Source organism: Carcharhinus amblyrhynchos, chromosome 32 (genome assembly GCF_965287045.1).
Source record: "Carcharhinus amblyrhynchos chromosome 32, sCarAmb.v2.hapA, whole genome shotgun sequence".
NCBI classification, from domain to species: domain Eukaryota; kingdom Metazoa; phylum Chordata; class Chondrichthyes; order Carcharhiniformes; family Carcharhinidae; genus Carcharhinus; species Carcharhinus amblyrhynchos.
The window spans coordinates 18,352,372-18,376,399 of NC_137355.1; the positions used below are offsets into that span (position 1 = coordinate 18,352,372).

Genomic DNA, 24,028 nt, shown 5'->3' on the forward strand with positions numbered 1-24,028 from the left:
TGGTTTCATAGGTCAGCGCAACATTGAAGGCTGAAGGGCCTGTACTGCGCTGTAATGTTCTATGTTCTGTACATTACCTGGCCTTGGACTGTTTACTGATATGATTGTGATATTAATACTGCAGTAGTCTATCTGGTTCAGTGGGTAACACTCTTAGCCTTCAGTCAGAAGGTTCCATTTTCAAGTGCCATTCCAGTCTTGAGCACAAAAATTATAGGCTGGTGACTTTACTGAGTGAGTGCTGCCCTGTTGAAGGTGTTAGATGAGATATTAAACCAAAACCTGCCCTCTGTGTCTTTCCAATATCACATTCAAGTGGCTATTCTTAATATATAGTGCTAGGCAATGACAATTGGCAAATTAATTGAACTTTGGGCATGGTATTTCAGTGTCTTCTGCCCCCACTGTATACTTCAGCCGAGAACTGCCGAATAACAATAAGAGGTCGGCTATTTTTCTTTTCCTAATCCAGGAGCACCAAGGCCATTTGTAGCACCTCTATTACCTAGTTAAGTATAAAGTGGGTACTGAACCTGGGACCTCCCTATTAGTTACTCATTGCCAGAACTGGAATAGTAATGGGGTTGGGAGGGCAGGAGAAGCAAGGATTGAATGTAGCCCAATCCATCATGTAAACCAGCCTGCCATCCATTGATTCTGTCTACACTTCCTGCTACCTCGGCAAAGCAGCCAACATAATTAAGGACCCCTTGCATCCTGGACATTCTCTCTTCCATCAGGAAAAAGATACAAAAGTCTGAGGTCACGTACCAACTGATTCAAGAACAGCTTCTTCCCTGTTGGCATCAGATATCTGAATGGACTTACCTTGCATTAAGTTGATCTTTCTCTACACCCTAGCTATGTCTGTAACACTACATTTTGCACTCATTTCCTGCTCTATGGATGGTATGCTTTGCCTGTATAGTGCGCAAGAAACAATACTTTTTACTTAATAAATTTGATTTATTATTGTCACATGTATTTGTATACAATGAAAAGTATTGTTTATTGCACGCTATGGTATGCTTTGACTGTTGTTGTTGTTCGTCCATCATCATCAATGAGGACCTCAACACCATTAGTCATTTTGAGGTTGGATGCGGTGTGTCCAAAGATGACTGATCAGGCCAATTCAGGCATGGAATGTCCTTTCACATATTAGACAGACTTGTCACTGTAGTTGTTGTGCTGATGGCTCTGGACCCGCGCAGCACGTGCTTAAGTTGTGCTTCAGCAATACACCTTGCTTCGTGAGCTTGACAGCCTTTTGGATGAGGCAGCACCAGATAGGGTGGTTTTGTGCCAGCGTTTCCCAGGTGGTCGTGTCTATGTCAAGCGACTTCAGGGAGGCCTTCAGTATGCCTTAGAAACGTTTTTTCTGCCCTCCATGTGAACGTCTTCCAGCAAAGAATTCCCCAAAAAGGAGCTGCTTGGGTATGTGCTGATCTGACGTACGGATGACATGACCTGCCACTGGGTCTGTGCTCTCTTCAGCAGTGTGTGGATTGATGGTAGACTTGCTCTAGAGAGAATTTCAGCATCTGGTACTTTGTCTTGCCATCTGATGTGTAATATTCTGCGAAGATAAGTCATGTGGAAATGATTGAGCTGTTTTGCACGCCTTCGATACACAATCCACACTTCACAGGCATACAGGAGGGTAGTGAGTACCGCGGCGCTGTAACCTTCAGTTTTGTTGCTGGGTTGATTGCTCAATGTTCCCACACAGTGAAGCGCAGTCTACCAAAAGCAGAACTTGCCTTTCCTATTCTGCAGTTAACTTCTGTATCAATAGTCACTGATTGGAAGAGGGTGCTGCCAAGATAAGTGAACTGGTCCACTGCCTGTAGTTTCTGCTCTTTGATTGTGATTATGGGTTCTGTGTACGGTGCATGAGGAGCAGGCTGGTGCCTGACTTTGGCTTTTTAATATTGCTGATGAGTCCAAAGTTGTCACAAGCCGTGGAAAATTTGTCCATACCAACTTGCATCTCTGGCTCTGAGCCAGTATACAGGACGCAGTCATTGGCAAAGAGGAAGTCTCTCAGAACAGTCTCCTTCACTTTGGTAATAGCTTGAAGTCTCCTCAGGTTGAAGAGCTTCCCATCCACTCTGTACTTGAGGCTGATTCCAGCAATACTGTCCTGGAAGACATCATTCAGCATGGCAGTAAGCATCATGCTCAACAGTGTAGGTGCGAACACACAGCCCTGTTTGACACCATTGGTGACTGGGAATGCCTCAGAGGATTCTCTGCCACCCAGTTCTCTGGCCATCATGCCATCATGGAACTGGCATACCATCTGAATGAATTTAGGGGGGCAGCCAAACTTTGACATGATCCTCCACAGGCCTTGTTGGCTTACAGTGTCAAAGGCTTTTGCAAGGTCAACAAAGGTTGTGTAGAGCTCGTGTTTCTGCCCCTGACACTTCTCCCGAAGTTGGCGCACAGCAAAAATCATGTCAATAGTCCCGCGACCTTTGCTGAAGCCACACTGTGACTCTGGAAGCAGGCCCAGTTCCAGATAAGTGACCAGACGATTGAGCAGAACTCTTGCTAGGGTTTTTCCTGTGATGATGAGCAGCGAGATTCCTCGTTGGTTGTCACATACTTGCCGATTGCCCTTCCTCTTGTATAGATGTACGATGGAAACATCTTTAAGTTCCTGAGGAATGGATCCTTGCTTCCAAAAGAACTGGAAACTCAGTGAGCTTCTTGATAAGTACAGAACCAGCAGCTTTGTAGATCTCTGCAGATATGGCATATGCCCTTGGGGCTTCGCCACTGGATTTTGTGTGCCATGGTATGCTTTGACTGTACAGCATGCAAGAAACAACACTTTTCATTGTATCCCAATACATGTGACAATAATAAATCAAATCAAAATATGTCTCCAGGGTTTGGACATCAACCAATGCAGCAGGTTTTGCAATGGAAATCTGATCCTTTTTAGGCACCATGCAGCTCTCAATTGTTGCTTAATTAACAATTCAAAGAATTTGCACTCAAGGGTCATCATGAAACTATGAAATGTAAGTTTTTTTGTGTTTTTAAGATGTTGCTGCTCCCATTGTGGACCATTTTGACCTCCACCGGCTGCGCCCTCTGCTGCGCTCCAGGGGGAAGCGGCAGCCTTTTTGGCGCCGGAAAGGAGGCCGGAAGCTCGCGGTGGGGAGCCTGACAACCGGCGGTTGGAGGCGAGGAGCTTGAAGGAGGTAAGATGGAGATGGGAGGAAGGAAGGAAGGAAGGAAGGGAAGGAAATAGTGTTTACCTCAAAGCTCCAGCTGTTGCCATCCCCGGGGATTAACAGTGAAAGGGAATTCCCCGGGGAGGAGAGAGGTGGAGGTGGGGTTTACTTTAGAAACAACAGCTTAAACCCCCTTCCCCCTCACACTCAAACAAGAGTAACACCGACACTTTCTGCTGTTAAAACTAAGTTTTTTTTGCCTTCTAAAGAAATATATAGATTTTCCTCTTAAGTTTCAGTTTTCCCCCGTTAAACTGTGTCTAAAAAAATCGATTTTTAAAAAATAATTTATTTCTCTCCGTTTTTTCCCCCTGTATAAATATATATTTTTAAATGCTATTCTTCTTAAATTCCCTAAAAAGGATCAGAGTCTCCCATTGCTAAACCTGCTGCATTGTCCAAACTCTTGGAGGCACAATGCAAAACATATCTTGTACTGTATAAAATATGATTAGCCTGCAGTGTATGTGAGGCAAGTAATATCACACATATGAGTACTTAACCAATTTTACCTCATATCCTTGTCTTTTAGCTGTGACAAAGGGTTATCTGGACTCAAAACGTTAGCCCTTTTCTCTCCTTACAGGTGCTGCCAGACTGGCTGAGATTTTCCAGCATTTTCTGTTTCTGGTTGCCTAATATCTATGTCCACAAACAACTGTATATGGGAAAATTCTGCCTTTTCACTCCAATGTGACCCAGGGTTGAACAGTCAGAAATTGGAACCTGGTGAAACAAAAACAATTTTTATATGTTTTAATTAAATCCAGTGTTTGGTACTGACTATGTTCTGCTGACATTCATAAACTCCGGTTTTGAAGCCACACAAATCAGCATTTAAATGAGTTTGAACCTTCAAATGAGGACTGAGAGAATGTAAACTGAGGTAAATTCTTGGGTGATTGGCCCATATCCTCCTAATCCTTTCCCATTCAAGTACTTAATAGAGCCATAGTCAAAAAAATTGTGACCCAGAGTTGATGAGCTGGAGTCTGAGCTTCAGACCCTTTGGTGCATTAGGGAAGGGGATAGTTACCTACACGCGTTGTTCAAGATAGGAGTTATAACATGTGCTACAAATCAATATTAATCACTACCACTGTGCGTCCAATTTTCTTCCTCCAGTAACTGTTTTGAGCTTGTTTGTGTTTTTAAGAATGAAAACTACTCAGCCTATCTCAAAGTAGTAATCTTATCTATTAAGGTGTATTGATAACTGTGCCATAGAGCAATAAATTATATAACACATATGGCGGGGTCGGATAAATTTCTAGCAAGTAGATGGAAGTATAGCTACGGCATAGTTTACAGGCTTTTAAAAAAATCACCTTTCTGCCTTTCCTCATGTTCTGTTCATAATTTTTGCTTCTCTTTTACCAGTGCTGATTTTATATAGTTTTTAACTGCACAGGTCTAACAGAATTGTGAGCAACCGTTAAATTGGCTCCTAACAAAAGAAGCAAATGGGATGAGCTGGAGTCTGAGCTTTAGACATTTTTAAAAAACTCAAAATCTGACCTATGCTCGAAGTTTATCATAGAGCACTGACTAGATAAAATAACTAATCATTTTACCATTGAAGTTAACACCAGGAATGGTACATTTTATACACGTCGTCATCCAAATCAGTGGAAAATATAGCGCAGAGGAACCCGTTTGTTCTAAAAAGTTGAGGATATGACCTACTAATTAAATTAAGCTCATTGTAAACATAAAACTAGGAAAGCAAGAATGAAATCAACCACCAAAATAACAAATATCGGCACCATCTGTTCCTCAAACGTTTCAAATTCTTAGATGTTCTCTTGAACTTGCAAAAACTGTGATACTGTGATATGCGAAGTTCTCAAACTGAGGAAAATGGGAATTGCATTAAATTATATTGCTTTGATATATAATCCAGTATAAAGTTTGAAATAGATATAATAATCCGAAACTGTCATGCACAAAGGTATTTCCTGCAGTGAAAAATCAGATGTAACTAAACTGAACAACTGCTGTTTCATCCAACCGGATCCCTCAAGTCAGATCCGCATTCCAAATAAATTCCTCTGTGCAGCCTTCAGCTATCAGTCATTTATTAACAATGTAAAACTTTGGGTTTTCAGCATAACATTCCAGGTGTATATTTTGCTTTGCCTGTCAGTGTTTAGTGTGAATTGAAGGCATTTTTAATTATAGCAGCCATTACTTTTCAAGTATTCTATTTACTAAATCAAGGAACAAATTCATGTCAAATGCTGTCGAATTTCTTATTGCTTCAAACCGGCTGCCTTATGTGGTCCATTTGACTGACCGGAGTCGTGCAGGAGCAGCCCAGAGAATCTTGCATTTTTATTTTCTCATTTTTTTTTAGATGGATTTGCCCTTCTGACTAGTGAATTATGAATCCAAATCGTATCAGTTGTACTCCTGTTAATTATGCTTTCAAGCCCTCTTGTTAAAGACAACACTCTACGTGCATTTTGTAATCATTATGTGGAGATGCTGGCATTGGACTGGGGTGGGCACAAAAGAAGTTTCACAACACCAGGTTAAATTCCAACAGGTTTATTTGGTTTCTTGAGTTTTCGGAGTGCTGCTCCTTCATCAGTTGAGTATGACACTCACCTGAGGAAGGGGCAGCACTCCGAAAGCTCGTGATACTAAATAAACCTGTTGGAATTTAACCTGGTGTTGTGAGATTTCTTTACTTTATAATTATTGACAATGCTGAGGCTTTTGTACCTAATATCTTGTCTTTTTTAGTTTTGTTCATTTCATTATTACTCTGAAGTATTTTATGAGTCAAGTGGTTAGTGATTTTGGCTTTGCTTATTTAAATGTTAGCTTGCTGAGCACTTGTTTTGAATGTGCCATACAGTTTCTTAATTTCTTCAGACTAAGTTTAATGCCAGAGTCTATTCGGGCTGGGTTATGGCTTTTTAAGTTTTGACATTTAAAATATCCTTGAAAGCAGGTTTTTCTCTCTGTCCCCATGACCAAGAATGGTTTGATGTTCAGAAGGGGGCAACTTGAGAAATGGGAGAGGTGAACGTAAAAAGTATTGCCTCTACCCAGGTGAATAGAAATAAGTTTTTGAGCATGAAATCTTTTAATTTTTCTGCAGCTACTTCTGACATTGAAACCTGACGGAAAATGCAGTTCAGAGTGTTGGTGAGCTGTACTTTTATTATATTGTGCTCTGCACACGTTCATCATAAACACGAGCCAGTTGTTGCTGATGATCACTATATGGATGGGGAACACAACTCAGAGTTTGATCGAGATGTCCTATTTGGTGGAGAGGTAAGAATATTCATTCAGTCCTATTTATTTATTAACTTGTTAGAATGGAAAAGGAATGTTATGAGATGAGTAATTTAAAAATATGAGCCCCTTGTTAAATGTTTACACCTTATTTTTAATTTTAAGAATCCAACCAATTCTTTCTCTGTGCATTTCCTGATTGGTTTTTCCTATTTCGTTACGCTTTGGAATGACGTCTTAATAGCCACATCGTAGAATCCCTGCTGTGCAGAAGGAGGCCATACGACCCACCTAGTCTGCACCAACCACAATCCCATTCAGGCCCTATCCCCGTAACTCCACACATTTTCCCTGCTAACCCTTCTAACACTAGGGTCAAATTAGCTTGGCCAATCCACCTAACCGGCATATCTTTGGACTGTGGGAGGAAACCCACGCAGACATGGTGAGAATGTGGAAACTCCACACAGACAGTGACCCAAGGCTGAAATTGAAGCTGGGCCCCTGGCGCTGTGAAACAGCAGCACTAACCACTGTGCCACTTGTGTAAAAAAAACTGTAGGCCTGAATTTTGCAGTCAGCAGTGCAACAAAGGCACTCCTTGCTGACCTCCAAGAAAGCAACCCACAAAGATCCAACAATTTGAGACTTGGTTTCTTCATCTCCTTGCCTGAGTTTAAATCTGGTGCCATGTCAGAGGGATGTTGTGCAGAAGCAGTGATATCAGCCAGTAGGGAAGGAGTTGATTGCATTGAAATATCGCAAACAGCAAACCAGGAAGTTATTGACTTAATTTTAAGTTTTCAGAAGAAGCAATTTATGATTGGATTAAGATAGAAAGAAGCTAAAATAATGGTAAGCAGACTTTTTTTTGCCTTGTAAAGTGGAATTTTTTGTCATTATGGAGAAATTTGACATTAAAAGTTTGTATTATTAGTGTCGCAAGTAGGCTTACATTAACATGGCAATGAAGTTACTGTGAAAACCCTCTAGTTGTCACACCCCGGCACCTTTTCAGGTACACTGGCCATGCTAAATTCTCCCTCAACGTACTTAACCAACACATCTTTCAGACTGTGGGAGGAAAGCAGAGCACCCGGAGGAAACCCACACAGACACGGGGTAGGGGGAGAACATGCAGACTCCACACAGGCGGCGACCCAAGCTGGGAATCGAACCCAGGTCCCTAGCATTGTGAGGCAGCAGTGCTAACCACTGTGTCACCGTTACACATATGAAATTAACTTTTTGGACCACTGAGACTTTTGCAGTAATTATGAAGTTAGTGCACTGTTGAAAACCTAATTACACATTGTACATCAAAATTTACAGGGACTTTTACAACAAGACCAATAGCATGAGCATGGACATTCTCATAATTTGTCAAAGGATTGTTTGAAAATATGGATGCTCTGAAAGTCAAAATCTGAAAAATTGACCTTTTATTCTCTTAATGATTAATATTTATAGATGGAACAGATCACATTGTTTTTTAAATTTGGGATGCCTTTCATTGTGGCTTATTTTCCATTTTTTTTACTCTTGGTGAATAAAAGGAAGTATTTTTGCATGCGGTACAGGTATTCAATTCTGATCTCATCTGTAAGTCTTCCTTAAATATCTAACTGGTTTTTACCAAACAGAAAGAGGTGTGGCGCATTCTGAAATGCAACATAAATATTTGCAGTTATAGTACAAATCTCACTGTGACTATCTCAACACTGAGCTGAGAGCAATTACATCTTGGAAGTTAAGCAGAAATTAAGCTAAATAAGAAGTTGCCTGGAAGTGCTTTTGAGAATACCAGACGCAGTAAGCCACTTTCATAATCCGTGGAAGCTGCAGCCTCTCTCTCTCTCTCTCTCGAGTGTTTCCATGTAGATGCTGATCATGTTTAATTGTTGAGGTACTTGTGTTTTTTCTCTCTGCATATTTTAAAAAGTCAATTTTCATGGACTCGTAGAATCCCTACAGTACAGAAGGAGGCCATTCAGACCATCAAGTCAGCACCAACCACAATCCCACTCAGGTCCTATTCTTGTAACCCCACATATTTACCCTGCTAATCCCCCTGACACTAAGGGGCAATTTAGCATGACTAATCAAGCTAACCCGCACATTTTTGGACTCAGGAAACTGAAGCACCCAGAGGAAACCCACCCAGACACTGGAAGAATGTGCCAGCTCCACACAGACACTGACTGGGGGCCAGAATTGAACCCTGGTTCAGTGAGGCAGCAGTGCTAACCACTATGCCATTGTGCCATCCAGTTTTATTGGATGATTATTTTAAAAAAGTTGTTAGTATTGTGCTTGGGGCACATGTAGCAATGATTTTTGGTGACACTGGGGCATCTGTGTCTCTCCTATTGACTCAATAAAAAGATTCCATCAAAAAGTAAGGTTAGCTGCTGGATGTTTGTTTGAACAGATTTTGTTTGCTAACACATTGGTGAAAGAAAACCCTACAACATTTAGAGTATGCACATTCTCCAATCATGCACAAAATGGTTGATGCTTAAAGCCTTCTGAAATGGCTCAGCAAGCCAAGGCAACCAGAGATAGACCATAAACATAATCATGTCAGCATTGACCATATTCAAAGAACAAATGAAACTAAATAGTCCAGTTAAGGGAGCAATAATGTTTTTATGGTAATACTGATCATCAATATTACAATGCTACCCACAATAACTGTTCCTCTTATGGTGGTAAAACTAATCTAGAATTGCTGGAATGGACGAGTTTGTTGAGCTCTCTATGTCTAAGTTTGATTACATTTTTGAGTTGTTTCTTTATACCACATGAACAGTGGATACTGGTATCAAACTAATAACCCCAATCTGATGATGGACACCTACAGTTTGTATGAATAAAGAAAATTACAGCACAGGAACAGGCCCTTCAGCCCTCCAAGCCTACACTGACCATGCTGCCCAACTAAATTAAAACCACCTACCCTTCTGGGGACCATATCCCTCTGTTCCCATCTCATCCATGTATTTGTCAAGACACCCCTTTAAAGTTACTACTGTATCTGCTTCCACTACCACCTCCGGCAACGAGTTCTAGGAACCCACTACTCTAAAAAAAAATCTGGCTCGTGCATCTCGTTTAAACCTTCCCCTCACACCTTAAACCTGTGTCCTCTAGTAATTGACTCTTCCACCCTGGGAAAAGCTTCTGACTATCCACTCTGTCCATGCCTCTCATAATCTAATAGACTTCTATCAGGCTGCCCCTCAACCTCTGTTGTTCCAGTGAGAACAAACCAAGTTTCTTCAACCTCTCCTTATAGCTAATGCCCTCCATACCAGGCAACATCCTGTACAGGTGCATGTAGTTTGTGTACCACATGGACTTCTGAGAGGACCTTGTTCTTGCTTTCATTCATAAATGAAAGGTGAGAAAACATTTTGTCTGGAATAAGCTATTTGTGTGGTGCTTGTTCTATTTCTTAGAAAGAAGTTGAGGAACTTGCTAAATTGAGTCCTGATGAACAACAATCCCGGCTCAAATCACTCATCAAGAAGATGGATGCTAATGGAGACGGCTTTGTAACCAAAGGTGAGAAGCAGTCTAGATACCAATCCAAGTGTTGAAATTACTGCAGTTGACTTAAGATTCTCTGCAGAAACAAGCTCACTTTTGAAGTAGGCATCTTACTGCAATTATTACTACCCCTACTTTCTGTGATAGCCCAGAATTGCAGCTGGTGAACCTGAACTGTGCAGCATTGGACACAACAGACAAATAACTCTGCATTCACTGTCTTGAATCCACAACTGAACCTTACAGTTTGTAAATTTTCTGAAGGGATACATTAAAACAAAAATACACAAGCATTCTTTTCATTGAACATATGTGACTTTGCCCCTATAGAGTGAGATTCTAACATTGTAATTATATAAAAATGTTAAATCAGGTACAACAGTACTTCGTTACAAGATGTAACAGCATATAAACCCAACTGCATGACAGTGAATCCCTCCATTGTTGTAAATTGCTGAAAAAAAATCAGAAAAAGATAAATGGCTTCCAACTCTTCAGTGAGAGGACTGCTAGGATATAGGGGGTAATGCATGTGATTTGTATAGTAGATTATTTAGAGATGTAATTTGCTTCTGGCGGCATGGTGGCACAACAGTTAGCACTGCTGACTCACAGTGCCAAGGACCCAGGTTCGATTCCTGGCTTGGGTCAATGTCTGTGCAGAGTTTGCACATTCTCCCCGTGTCTGCATGGGGTTCCTCTGGGTGCTCCAGTTTCCTCCTACAGTCCAAAGATGTGCAGATTAGGTGAATTGGCTGTGCTAAATTCTCCCTCGGTGTACCCGAACAGGCACCAGAGTGTAGCGTCTAGGGGATTTTCAAAGTAACTTCATTGCATTGTTAATGTAATGTACTTGTAACAAATAAATAAACTTTAAACTCTTATAATTCACTGGTATAGGAAAGCTATGCCTCTACAAATTATTCTTATTTTCCACAGCTGAGCTCAGTGGATGGATCCAGCAATCTTTTAAACATTATGCTACAGAGGAGAGTAAAGAGCAGTTTCCAGAGCATGACCTGGACGGCAATGGAGTTGTTACATGGGAAGAGTACAACATTCATAGTTACGACCGAATGCTAGATTATGATGAGAATACTCCTATGGATGATGAAGAGGAGGAATCCCTCAGACAGGTAAGAGAAGGAAATTTATTCATTTCAAGTAGAATGCCTTCTTTTGAAAAGTGGAACCAAACATGAAAACTTTCAATTAAAAACTAGTCACAAAATAAATTGTTCTGTCTAGATTTTCAGTGCATGCTTGGAGTATGCATTTTTCTTTTGCTTAGTGCAGATTATTCTCAAACCTTTTGTTGTGAGTTGTAAAGGTTCTCCTTAGCTCAGTCCTAAATGGCCACCCCTTAATTTGAGACGGTATCCCCTATTTCTTGAACTCACTCGAGCCAGTACATGCTTCCTGCATGTACTCTCCAAAACCCTGTAAGAGCCTTGTATATTTCAGTGAGATTGCCTCTTATTCTTCTGAACAGAAGAGTACAGTCCCAGTCTCCTCAATCTTGTAGGACAGCCCCACCATCCCAGGAATCAATTTGGTAAACTTTTGCTGCACTCTATGGCAAGTTTACCCTTTCTTGGGTAAGGAAGCCTGTGTGCAATACTCCAGGCATGATCTCACCAAGGCTGTATACATTTGTGGCAAGACATCTTACTCCTATATTCAAATTCATTTTACAAATCCTGACGTAAGCTGACATTCCATTGCGATAGGGAAGGATGCCTGCTTTGACAGATGTGATTAATGATTTAGATAATATGTTAAAAAGGCCACCTGCTCAGTTGAGATCTTTCTTGAAGAACAGAAAGTTCTTTTGGGATCTGGCCAAAATTTCTACTTCGACCACAAGTAGATTAACTGGTTTGTTATGTCATTACTTTTTGTGGCACCATTTATGTTGAATATAGCTGCTGAGTTTTGATTCATAAGGGGCAATGAACTTCAGTGTTTATGAAGAATTTTGAAATGCTTTTGAAAGATGTTGTAAGGTGCTGCAAAATTGCAGGTTAATCTTTTGCAAGATAATATACAGAGCTGAATGTGGCAGCACTATGCTGTAATTTCTCATGCAGAACTTCTGCTTTTGAATATACCATGCTAGGCAGTTGAATGTTAATACCCTAGTTTGTGTTCCATCGGAATCCAGTAGAGAAGACAATCCTACAAATCTAATGGTTCAATAACAGTCTGGTCTCGGGAGAGGAGAATTTTTAAATTCATTCATGGGATGTAGGTGTTGCTGACTAGGCCAGCATTTATTGCCAATTCCTAACTGTCCTTGAGAAGGTGGTGGTGGTGAGTTGCATCTTCATTTGCTGCTGTCCATGTGGTGTTAGGAAAGGATTTTGACCCAGTGAAGTGAAGGAACAGTGATATAGTTCCAAGACAGGCTAGTGAATGGCTTGGAGGGAAACTTCCAGTTTGTGGTGTTCTCATGTGTTTGGATAGAATCACGGAACTTGTACAGTGCAGAAAGAGGCCATCTGGCCCATCAAGTCTGCAATGACTCTCCGAAAGAGCATCCCACCCAGGCTCTTCTCTCCCTATCCCTCCCTGTAACTCTGCATAATCCACCTAACTTACATATCTTTGGACACTAAGGGGCAATTTAGCATGACCAATTCACCTAACCTGCACATCTTTATACTGTGGGAGGAAACCGGAGCACCCAGAGGAAAGCCACTCACGCGTGGGGAGAATGTCCATACTCCACATGTTCAGGCACCGAAGGCCAGAATTGAACCCAGGTCCCAGGCACTATGAGGCAGCAATGCTAACCACTGTGCCATTCTTGTCCTTCTAGATGCTCATGTTCATGGGTTAGAAAGCGCTTTGGTGAGTTCCTGCAGTATATCTTGTAGATTGCACACACTACTGCCACTGTGCTCGTGGTGGAAGGAGTGAATGTTTGTTAATGGAGTGCTTTATCCTGGATGATATCAAGCTTCTTGAGTGTTGTTGGAGTAGCACTCATCCAGGCAAATGGAGATATTCTATCACACTCCTGCGTTCTGCCTTGTACCTTGTAGATGGTAAACCAGCTTTGGGAAATTGGAAGGTGAATTACATGCTGCAAAATTCCCAACCTCTACCCTGATGTTGTAGCCACGGTGTTTATAATGCTAATCTGGTTCAGTTTCAGTGATAACCCCAAGACGTTGGTAGTTGGGTATTCAGCGATGGTAATGCCATTCAATGTCAAGGATGGTTAGATTCTCTCTTGTTGAACAGTCATTGCCTGCCACTTGTGTGGCATGAATGTAACATGCCAGTTGTGAGCCCAGCCCTAAATATGTCCAGCTTTTGCTGCATTTGGACATGGATTTCTTCAGTATTGAGGAATCAGGAATGGTGCCGAATATTATGCAATCTTTAGCAAACATCCCTTTTTCTAATGAAAGGAAGATCATTGATGAAGCAGTTGAAGATGGTTGAGCCTAGGACACACCCCTGAGGGATTCCTGCAATGATGTCTTGCATCCAACAATCACAACCATCTTCCCTTGTGCCATGTGTGACTGCAACCAATGGACGATTTTCTGCTGATATCCATTGACTCCAGTTTTGCTTGGGCTCTTTGATGCCATACTTGCCCAAACGCAGCCTTGATATCAAGGGCAGTCACTCTCACTTTACCCGAATGCTGAATTGCAGCTACGATCATGTCCTACTTTACATGGGCTGCAGTAGGAGGGTGAGAAACAATAAAGCAGTGGAAATGAGCAGATGCTCAATGATTTTTTCATATCAATATAACTCAGGAGGCAAGAACAGTTGATAAAGCTATAAGGCTAGTACTTTCACTAGGTTGCATAGATTTTCCCAGCAATGTGTCTGAAATTGACCAAATTTAGCACAAAGGATCAAAGAATTTCAAATGTAACTTATGTCTGGCACAAGTCAAGTTTCTGAAATCTTTTGTGATATGAAAACATTGCATTAGAAGTCAGCCCACTCACTAAACTAGACTCCACCCAACTCAATTTTATCAACATGGCAAGTTGTTATTTAAAATCAGGTTACTCAAAGCTGCTGAAAAAACAAAAAAACACTCCATTTAGTTGAGGTTATCACTCTTAAATTTATCGAGCAATATTTTTAGATACAGGGAAGTAAACAGTTGAGTTCTAAAACACTGAGCTGGTTCTTGGAAAGTTTTATGTTTGTGATTATGCAAATTAGCAGAAACTTGAAGCAGATAAATGGCACAGTTGTCAGCACTGCTGCCTTACAGCGCCAGAGACCCTGGTTTGATTCTCAACTCGGGTCACTGTCTGTGAAGAGTCTGCAAGTTCTCCCCATGTCTGCATGTGTTTCCTTCAGGTGCTCTGGTTTCCTCCACAATCAGAAAGACGTGCCGGTTAGGTGTATTGGCCATGCTAAATTCTCCCTTGGTGTACCCGAACGGGCACCGGAGTGGGGCGACTAGGAGATTTTCACAGTAACTTCATTGCAGTGTTAATATAAACCGACTTGTGACACTAATACTTAAACTCAAACTCAGATATTCACTCTGGAAAACAAGCACAATTTGCATCTGAATTGCTGATTTCTCCAAATGCAGAAATTCTACCTCTTGAACTTTTCAGCTGTTTAGAAAATTTAATCCCTTCAGAACTATTTTATTTCCTGAACCGTTTGGTAGGAAATGTAATTTCTCGTGTATCACATCCGTGGGTTTTGATTGTCTGGATTTTGAGAAATTAATAAATCAGGAAAAGAAAGGCTGGCCCAGGAAGGCAAAAGATAAGGGAAAGATAAAATCACAATTCTTGTATTGCCTCAGTACTTTGTGGGCTGAGATCAGTAAAGATCTGAAATTAAGCCTCAAAACTGTGTGACTGTCAGACATATTACCTTTTCCAGCTGATGTGGAGATGTTGGTGTTGGACTAGAATATGCACAGTAAGAAGTCTCTCTTGGGTGAAGTCCAACAGGTTTATTTGGTAGCACGAGCTTTCAAAGTGTCGCTCCTTCAGGTGAGTCTGAAGGAGGAGCGACACTCCGAAAGCTCGTGCTACCAAATAAACCTGTTGCACTTTAACCTGGTGTTGTGTTTTTTTCCAGCTGAGCCATTGGGATGCTGAAATGTAGGAACATGGCTGTCACCAAAGGTTCGCATTTCACATGTAACAGTGCATTGGAGCATCAATATGCTTGACAAGGATTGGACTGAAACAAAAACAAAATGCTAGAAAATCTCATTAGGCCTGACAGCATCTGTGGAGAGAGAATAAAGCCAACGTTTCAATCAGAATGAACCTTCAAGGCTGCTCTGAAGAAAAGCCATCCTGACTCGAAATGTTGGCTCTACTTTTCCTCTCCACAGATGCTGTCAGACCTGCTGAGATTTTCCAGCACATCCTGTTTTAGCTTCAGGTTTCAACAATGCAGTATTTTGTTTTCATCTAAAGATTGAAATGAGGTAGGTTTGGGTCTGAATCATAGAATTCCTACAGTACTAAGGCGGGAAGCTGGAATTGAACCATAGCGCTCTGAGACAGTAACATTAACCACTGTCCCACCCAGTTCACTTAATAGGGATGATGAAACCAAGTTTTAAGCTCCCATCTGAAAAACAACACCTCTGCCAGGGCAGCAGTCCCTGGATATGCTGGAGCGTCAGTCTGATTTATGTATGAATACGATTTGATCCCACAAACTTCAGAAGTGACAATAATATGACAGAGCCAAGGCTGACACAGAGATAATTCTGACTCAATGTGTCCCTGTTACTGATTAATCATAGCACAAACAAAACTTTCACTCTGGCCTCTGATAACCTTGAAAGATTGGTTAGAATTCTGATTAACAGATTATGCTACAATGAAAAATGCTGGAATTATTATTTCATAATTATAATTTCTCCTTCCTTGTATCAACCTGGTAAATCTTCATTTCAGTGATTCTATTATCCTTGCTATAAGGGCCATCTGGAATTCACACGGTACGCTAACTGTGGCCTAACCAGCGTTGTGTACAACTTCCAACATTAGCTTGTGTTGTTTACTTTTAATTCCGCTGTTTTTAAACAGAAAACACAGCATCTTTTTTTTTTCTTTTCCAATTCCATCTGCTTCACATCTTTTCAAGACTTGTGTATTTGTGCCATTTCCTTTTCATCTGCCTTTCCTCCAAAATAATAATCTTATCACTTTATAGAATTACAGCTTTTTGTTTTGATTCTCACAAAAGTGTGAAAATCTTTGATTCTCCTGTATCAAACATGGAATTTAGTTTCTGAAGTGGGACCTGAACCCGCAGTCTTATCTCACAAAGACAAGATGCTACGAATTCCAAAGTGCTTATCTAATTAAGAATAAATGTAAATTTAAATGTGTCATCTTTGAGAGGAAAAGGGTAACCTTTTTTGTTTGGTACATTAAAATCAGCATGATAAATTGATTTACCCAGTTTGTCTGGTATCAGAGTAACATGTTCCTACTGACTCAAAGCTTAATCAAGAAGAAAAGAACAGTATCTGAACTTTCTTGACCTGTCTGTAGATTTTTTTGAAAGACAAGAAGCGATTTGAGAAAGCAAACATTGATGACTTACCAGGATTGACTCTGGCAGAATTTGTAGCATTTGAACACCCAGAGGAAGCTGATTATATGAAGGTGAGTTACAGTACATATTTGATTATGGAAATTGTATTAAATATTAGTTACTGATGTGAATAGAATTTTTTTATTATCTTGTAACCATTGAATCCCTACAGTGCAGAGGAGGCCATTTGGCCCATCAAGCCTGCACGGACAACAATTCCACCCAGATCCTATCCACACAACTCCACACATTTACCCTGCTATTCCCCCTGATGCTGAGGGGCAATTTTTAGCATGGCCAATCCACCTAACTCGCACATCTTTGGACTGTAGGAGGAAACCCATGCAAACATGAGGCAAATGTGCAAATTCCACATAGACAGTCACCTGAAGTCACAATTGAACCTGGGCCCCTGGCGCTGTGTGGCAGCAGCACTAACCACTCTGCCACCATGCCTCCAAATAATATAAATGAGACTAGCCTGTGGAGCCTCTCTACTGCTGGTGCTTCATTTCAGCCGTTTACCACGCACTATGCAAAGGTAAAAACCAGGGTAACTGTGGGGACAAATCAGCCAGTTAAGAATCTTCACCATTTTTTATCTTGTAGCTTATGCTGGAGTAGAGATTCTGGTATACCCCAGGACCTTCAACTGTGGGTGATATCAGAACTGAAATTGATTGCATGTCCACCTAATATCAATACAAATGCTTTTAACTTTCAAATTGTAGGATTATGTCATACAGGATGCTTTAGATGAACATGATCGTGACAAAGATGGGTTTGTCAGCTTAGCGGAATACCTTGGTGACTACAGAAAAGACCCAGGTTAGTTAAATTAATATACTTTGTTAACAAATGAAATTGTGTTTAATTTCTCCAAGCAATAATCTTGATTATTTCCTTATAAATGAATGGTTATTTTCTTAGTGCATTAATGCAACATCGAACCAGTGATTCAATCTTTCTTGTCTATTTTACTGCTACCTCCATGATCACTGCTTCTCTGAACCTTCCTGTTCCTTCCTCTCTCGGGCAAAATGGAGTGTACACCATTAAGATGCACCTCCCCCTTTCTGTTACTGAACTGCAACCAAGATTCTTTGCGATATCTTCTTCTCAAAGTGATTCTTTTCAGAAACCTCAAACCTACAGAACTCCCTATCTCTTCCTCAGTCTGCTCCTTTTTCAAATGATTTTTAGGCTTTTTAAAACTTCGGGATTCACAAATTATAATGTAATTAATTGCCAATATCAGAAAGGAAAAGCAATATCCTGAAATTCGAATAGTTTCACATTCCGTAAAAAATAGTTTGGAACCTATAATTCTGTGAAATTAGTTCCTAATCTGAGGCATAATGTTGCAGAAAGAGCCCCTTTTTTCTTTTTTTTAGGAAAGGTGGGCATCATTGGCCAGGCCAGCACTTATTACCCATCCCTAATTGCCCAAGTGGCTTGCTAGGGACATTTCAGGGGGCAGTTAGGAATCAGCCACATTGCTATGGTTTGAGTCACACACAAATCAGACCAGGCAGATTTCCTTACCAAAAGGAATTCACATTTATGAACCAGATTTTTTTTTAACGGCAATCGATGATCATTTCATGGTCACCATTATTTAGACTAGCTTTTGATTCCACGTTTTACTAATTGAATTCAAATTCCACCACCTGCTGGGGTGGGATTCAAAGCCAAGCCCTCAGAGCCTTAGTCTAGACTTCTGGATTACAAGTCTAGTGACTCTACCATGAGTCCAGCGTCTCCCACTTACTATGGGGGGAAAAGAAAGATATCACCGTTGCTTAACTCTGTTAATGAGGCTTTAGTAGAAATTGGGAAGGTGGAACTGGGATCACACACCATTCCCTAGCTGAACAGGTTCTGGGTTATTTCGGTGGTTGTATAAAACCACGGCTCATTGATATATAAGAAGTGTATAATCAATGCTGCAAATTGTTTAGATGTCTGATGTAGTATTAAACTATGTATGCCCGGAGGGTTTTGCGTGTAAAGTTAACCTTCTCATGCCCCCTTCCCCTGCCCACAACACCCTACCCATGTACTGAATGTGAACAATTTGCCACATGTAGGAGTTATCTACTGTGAATGTTTTGTAGCTAAGAATGTTTCCACCCAATGAAAATAGGTGCAGAAGAAGATCCAGAATGGGTAACTGTAGAGCGTGATCGCTTTGAAAATGATTATGACAAAGACAAGGATGGCAAACTTAATCAAGAGGAGCTCTTGCTATGGATTATTCCCAACAACCAGGATATTGCGCATGATGAGGTAAATCTACTGTCTTTAAATATTAAGCCTGTACTCAGAGCAGTCATTGAAAAGTTGTTAAATCTTTTCACAGGTGTAAAATTTATGTCTTTGCATTTTCCGTCCATCACCTTGTGGGTGTGTTCTCAATATGGAAATTACCACCATTAGTACCTGTCATTATTTCACAGAGAAGTCACAGGATGGATACTGCAAGTAGTTGCAACAATCAATGTATGTAGTGCTGTTACAGCAGTTGATGATTCCCAGTTGGGCTGAAACACATTATAGAATCACTACAGTGCAGAAGGAGACTGTCGAGGCTGAACCAAATTGTTGGAAGAAAATTAGAGGGAGCGTTATTCTGCATTGAATGATGCTGTACTTTACCTGGGAATACTTATCTGGGTGCCTGAGATGGAATTGTGTTCCGTTCCCCAGCCCAACATTCTTCACAATGAGAACGTAAAAATTTAGAGGTTGAATAAAGTTTTATTTTCCCCCCAAATCAATAGTTTCATTTTAGAAAAGTAATGTAACAATATTGGGGAAATGTTTAGTTTGCAACTAAACCTCATATTTCATTTCCTTGTGTGAATGTGAAAGAATTAAAAGCAGAATGTCAAAGATTGTGCTCTTGTAACACACCACCTCCGAAGCAAGGGTCCTCTGCTACATAACTTGTGTTTTTTGTGAGGTTTTACCACCAGTGCCTTTGGCAAAGTTTGTGGTGTGATCTTGGTGAGAAAAATGGTAATATTTGAATTTGGAAGAGAGAAAAAATTAGAGCAAACTCCCACTATTTTCTCTCTCTCCTCTACTACAGTAGGTCTTGTGCACATTGATGGTAAGAACAGGCAGATGGTCTTGTTACCAGGTTTCTGGCCAGGCTGCTCTAGTCTGGAGAATGAATTACTTAAGCTACTGGATAGCAGTCTCACTCAGGGCTGACAAGAATAGAAGCAAAAACAAAAAGTGTTGGATAAATGCAGCAGGTTTGACAGCATCTGCGAAGGGAGAATAGAGCTAACATTTTGAATCTGGACGACCCTTCATCATTGCTGGATCATCCTGACTTGAAACGTTGGTTCCATTCTCTGTCCACAGATGCTGTCTTACCTGCTGAGATTTTCTAGCATTTTCTGTTTTTGGTTCAGATTGCAGCATCCATGATATTTTGCCTTTGAACTGGAAGCAAGACCTGGAAATTAAAATGATCTGTGTTTCTCAGGTTGGAGTTAAAGTTCATTGTTGGGCAGTGCCAGAGGGAGCTTTGCCTTGCATCTGAGCCAGAGTTGAGGCACTGGACTTTTGAAGGAACCTTGTGGATGCATGTCCCAGTCAGGCGAGGAATCTTCCGCTTTCTCCAGGGTTAATTCAGCTTTTGCTCACAGCTGTCAAAGATTAACGTTGAAAGTTTCTGTTCCCTGACAGGCTGATCATCTTGTCAAAGAAATTGATACAAATGGAGATGAGAAACTTACAGAAGCAGAAATACTTGTGAGTCAGGATCTCTTCCTCAACAGTGAAGCAACCGACTATGGTAGCCAACTACATGACAAGAAGTTCTACCATGATGAACTTTAATGCCACTTGTTCTCTATTGTTGAGTTTCGTTTTTATAAACAACTAAACTTCTTAGGTCACTTTTGAGCAAATTCACCAGCCAGACAAATGCTGACTGATAACTGGTATTGGTAGAAAAAAATAAAATGACCCACCCAGTAGATTTTAACAGTAGTATTACTGTTATAAAACAATGCATTCCTATTACCCTGCTTACTTTGCTGCTAAGATTGTCCGCTCCTCTCTGTCTTATAAAGTGACTGAGAATTCCCTAGGTTATTACTTCACAGAATTTTTGAGGCAAATATAACAGTATGTTTTGTACCAGTTTCTAAAATCAACATAATCATCGGCTATGGCACTGAAGGAGGCCATTAGGACCATTGTGTCTGTGCCAGCTGAAAAAAGAACTATCCATCCTTATCCCACTTCTCCAGTTTTGGTACATAGCCTTGTAAGTTACGGCACTAAAACTGCATATCCAAGTAATTTTTAGGTGCAATGCAGGTTTCTGCCTCTACCATTCTTTCAAACAACGAGTTCCAGACACACATAACCCTCTGAGTGACAAAAATTCTCTTCAAGTCTTCTGTAATTTTTTCTTTGCCCATTCTAACTAGGCCTCCTCAATTTTATATACCAAAGTTTAGTTACTCTTATAAAAATTGGACTTATTGATCAGTTAGCACCATAAGACTAGAGTAAATTTTAGATTAATATTCTAAGTAATGGTCCTTTCCTCTTATTTTTTCAGTAAGTAGTCTCACAACACCAGGTTAAAGTCCAACAGATTTATTTGAGATCACGAGCTTTCGAAGTGTTGCCCTTTCAGATGAGTCACCTGATGAAGGGGCAGTGGTCCGAAAGCTCGTGCTACCAAATAAACCTGTTAGACTTTAACCTAATATTGTGAGACTATTACTGTGCTTACCCCAGTCCAACGCCAGCAACTCCATATCATGATTATTTTTCAGTTTTAAAGCACAATGAGGGAAATTAACAATGATTTCCTATGCTCTTTAGCTCTAACTTAATCACATATGCTTTTTAATACATGAATTTTCATTCCTATGACATAAATTTGTGGAAGCTCCCTTAAACAGGAAATCTTTCCCCATACCTTAAATTTACCTGTATGAATTTTTCTGAACTCCCAGACTTGACACTAAGTTCACAGTTTCATTTAGCAGAGGTAGTAAATGAAAAGGTATCTCTCTCACTGGAGTGTAAGGTGCTTCACTAGGTTTCAAGCTAAAATAAATGGCTGGGACAGATCAGCCTCATTCTGGCCAGGCTAATCCTTGAGGCTGGCACTGGATATGGGGGAATTGGAAAGTGTTGCAATGATGTACCTCATCTCGATGAACACACAATTCACAGAAAACAAGTCTTTGTGAAATTTCCCCGAAATATATGCTGCCTTTTAGACTTGAAGCTGTATTCTAAGCTTGTCTCGAGCCAAATAATTTAGACTAAGTTCTCTGCGGGTGAATTATTTTAGTTGTAACTATCCATTTTGATTGTTTAAAAGATAAACACTACATTTACACATGCCAAATAGTTGAACCTTTCTTTGTTTTAATTGTTTGAAGTTAACAATAAAAAAACCTCTAGGGTTCCCAAGAAGTGTTGTTGATTTTACTCTGCTTTGTAATTTAATATTTGAGGTAGTTTGTATCACAACGTAATCAACAATCCACTGGAGTCTGTTATTGAAGTTTTTTTTTATTTAAGCATTTTGATAGGCAGCAACTTCATCTCATTCTGGGTTTCTGCAATTTGTTAGTGGTGAAGAAATAACCTGTATTAAGAACTATCGAGTCCAGAGCTTATTTTAACTGCTGTGATTTCCAGCCACCTTCCCACCTGAGCCGCGTAGTCCTTAAAATAAAATGTATTCAGTGCTGTTGGTGTTAGTACCTAAATTATTGTAATGTTTTCACAAGTATAAAAAGTTTATAAACCCATCACATTGCATAGGCTGTGTGAATAAACCTCAAAATTGTGTTAACTAGTTCACCTATTAACTGTTTCTTACCAATGCTGGACCCAGATATGAAAACAAAGACTAACCAGCCCTACTGTCTTGAGTGTTCACAGGCGTGCAAATCAGCAGAATTTGAAAACTAGTTGCTGTCCTCTTTCTGTACAGAGCACAATGCATTAAAATGTACACAACTTTCTCCTTCTGGTTCAACATTTATGAAATAAATAAGTACCAATTGGTTATTGAATTAATGTCACTTTTAAAGCCTTATTCAATTTTGCCAGCTGTTGGGTCCTTTTATACATGAAATCCCCAACATAAGATTCTCCACCAGATAAACTTTAGTTTCTGCTAATGTACCTGCCTAATTAATTTCAGGGCACAGTGGATACTGCAACTATAGAAATTGCTATAAATAAACACCGGCAATTTGTAACTAAAATAATGGAGAATGTTTGAGGTACGCTGCAGTGTAGTTAATGTTTCAGGCAGAGGTCCTTTTGTGTTTTAATAGTGGCTGGCCTGATGTGTACTCCTTGCATTTGTCTGTCTTTTAGCTTTCTGGTATTTGCAATTTCTCTTGTCTTTCTTTTCAATCTTCCAGAGTTTCCACTTTGAACAAGGTGACTTCTAAGAAGGTAACCAGTTAACATGCATTTCTTAGGGTTTTTGAAAAAATATGTATATTCCAAATATATATTCCACCACTGCAGTTAAAATGGACTCAGAAGGCTCAGCCAGCGGAAGGATTCAGTTAGACTTGCTGCTAAACTAAGTCAGGTATTGAACCTGTGTGGGACATTGATGTTTTTGCAAAGATACAGGAAAGGTCAGTGTTGCTTCATTGCCATGCTGCACTCCTTGGGGGCAAAGTCTATAGAATACTGAGAAAATATAGGTCGCGGTTCAAGGTGAAGAGTTTTACTTGACTGTGAGAATGTCAATGGTTCATGACAGTCTGTTTGTATTAAGCTATAATTTAATCTGATCTTTGAAGCAATTAATACCTCCAAGTTCTCTTTGAGTTCATGTTATTATAGAGTTAAGGAAATGTATCCTTTGTAATGTTGTACATACTGGTTTTCGTTATTCCCATTGAGCCTTCTATTTTATGCTGGGTGGTACATTATCGCAGTTTGTAACTAAGGTGAATTTTGCTTAAACCAATACCACTAAACCCTTGGTTTTAAGATTAACCTTTTGCTGAAAGTTCAATTAAAAACTTGTGATGTTTAAATTAGTTGTGTTTATTGTTTTTCTTTCTCCACAGTCCATACATTACAATTTCCTTCATTATAGTAAGGAAGAACGCTCAAAAGGTTAACCTTTCTTTCCCTGAATTACACATCAAGCATGTTGTGGTTTATTTCAGATTTTCAGCATCGCTTTCGCTTCAAAGAACAAAGAAAATTGCAGCACAGGAACAGGCCCTTCAGCCCTCCAAGCCTGCACCAACCATGTTGCCTGACTAAACTAAAACCCCTATCCTTCCAGGGACTATATCTCTTTACTCCCAGCCTATTCAGGTATTTGTCAAGATGCCCCTTAAAACTTATCATCACATCTGCTTCCACTATCTTCCCTGGCA

At 40.2% G+C, this 24,028-nt stretch overlaps 1 protein-coding gene across 2 annotated transcripts; it reads left to right on the top strand.

Moving 5' to 3' along the window:
* Window positions 1–3,086: 3,086 nt before the first annotated feature.
* Window positions 3,087–23,677, top strand: rcn2 (reticulocalbin 2). 2 transcript variants are annotated; one of them, XM_080216026.1, is made up of 8 exons: window positions 3,087–3,218; window positions 6,361–6,539; window positions 9,962–10,067; window positions 10,992–11,188; window positions 16,577–16,690; window positions 17,351–17,447; window positions 18,766–18,908; window positions 20,322–23,677. In XM_080216026.1, exons 2-8 carry the CDS (start codon window positions 6,390–6,392, stop codon window positions 20,472–20,474), a joined length of 960 nt encoding a protein of 319 aa, XP_080072152.1. In that variant the 5' UTR covers window positions 3,087–3,218; window positions 6,361–6,389; the 3' UTR covers window positions 20,475–23,677. The 2 variants fall into 2 exon arrangements, with proteins under 2 accessions (XP_080072152.1, XP_080072153.1); XM_080216027.1 differs by lacking the exon at window positions 3,087–3,218 and adding an exon at window positions 5,851–5,929.
* Window positions 23,678–24,028: the final 351 nt, after the last annotated feature.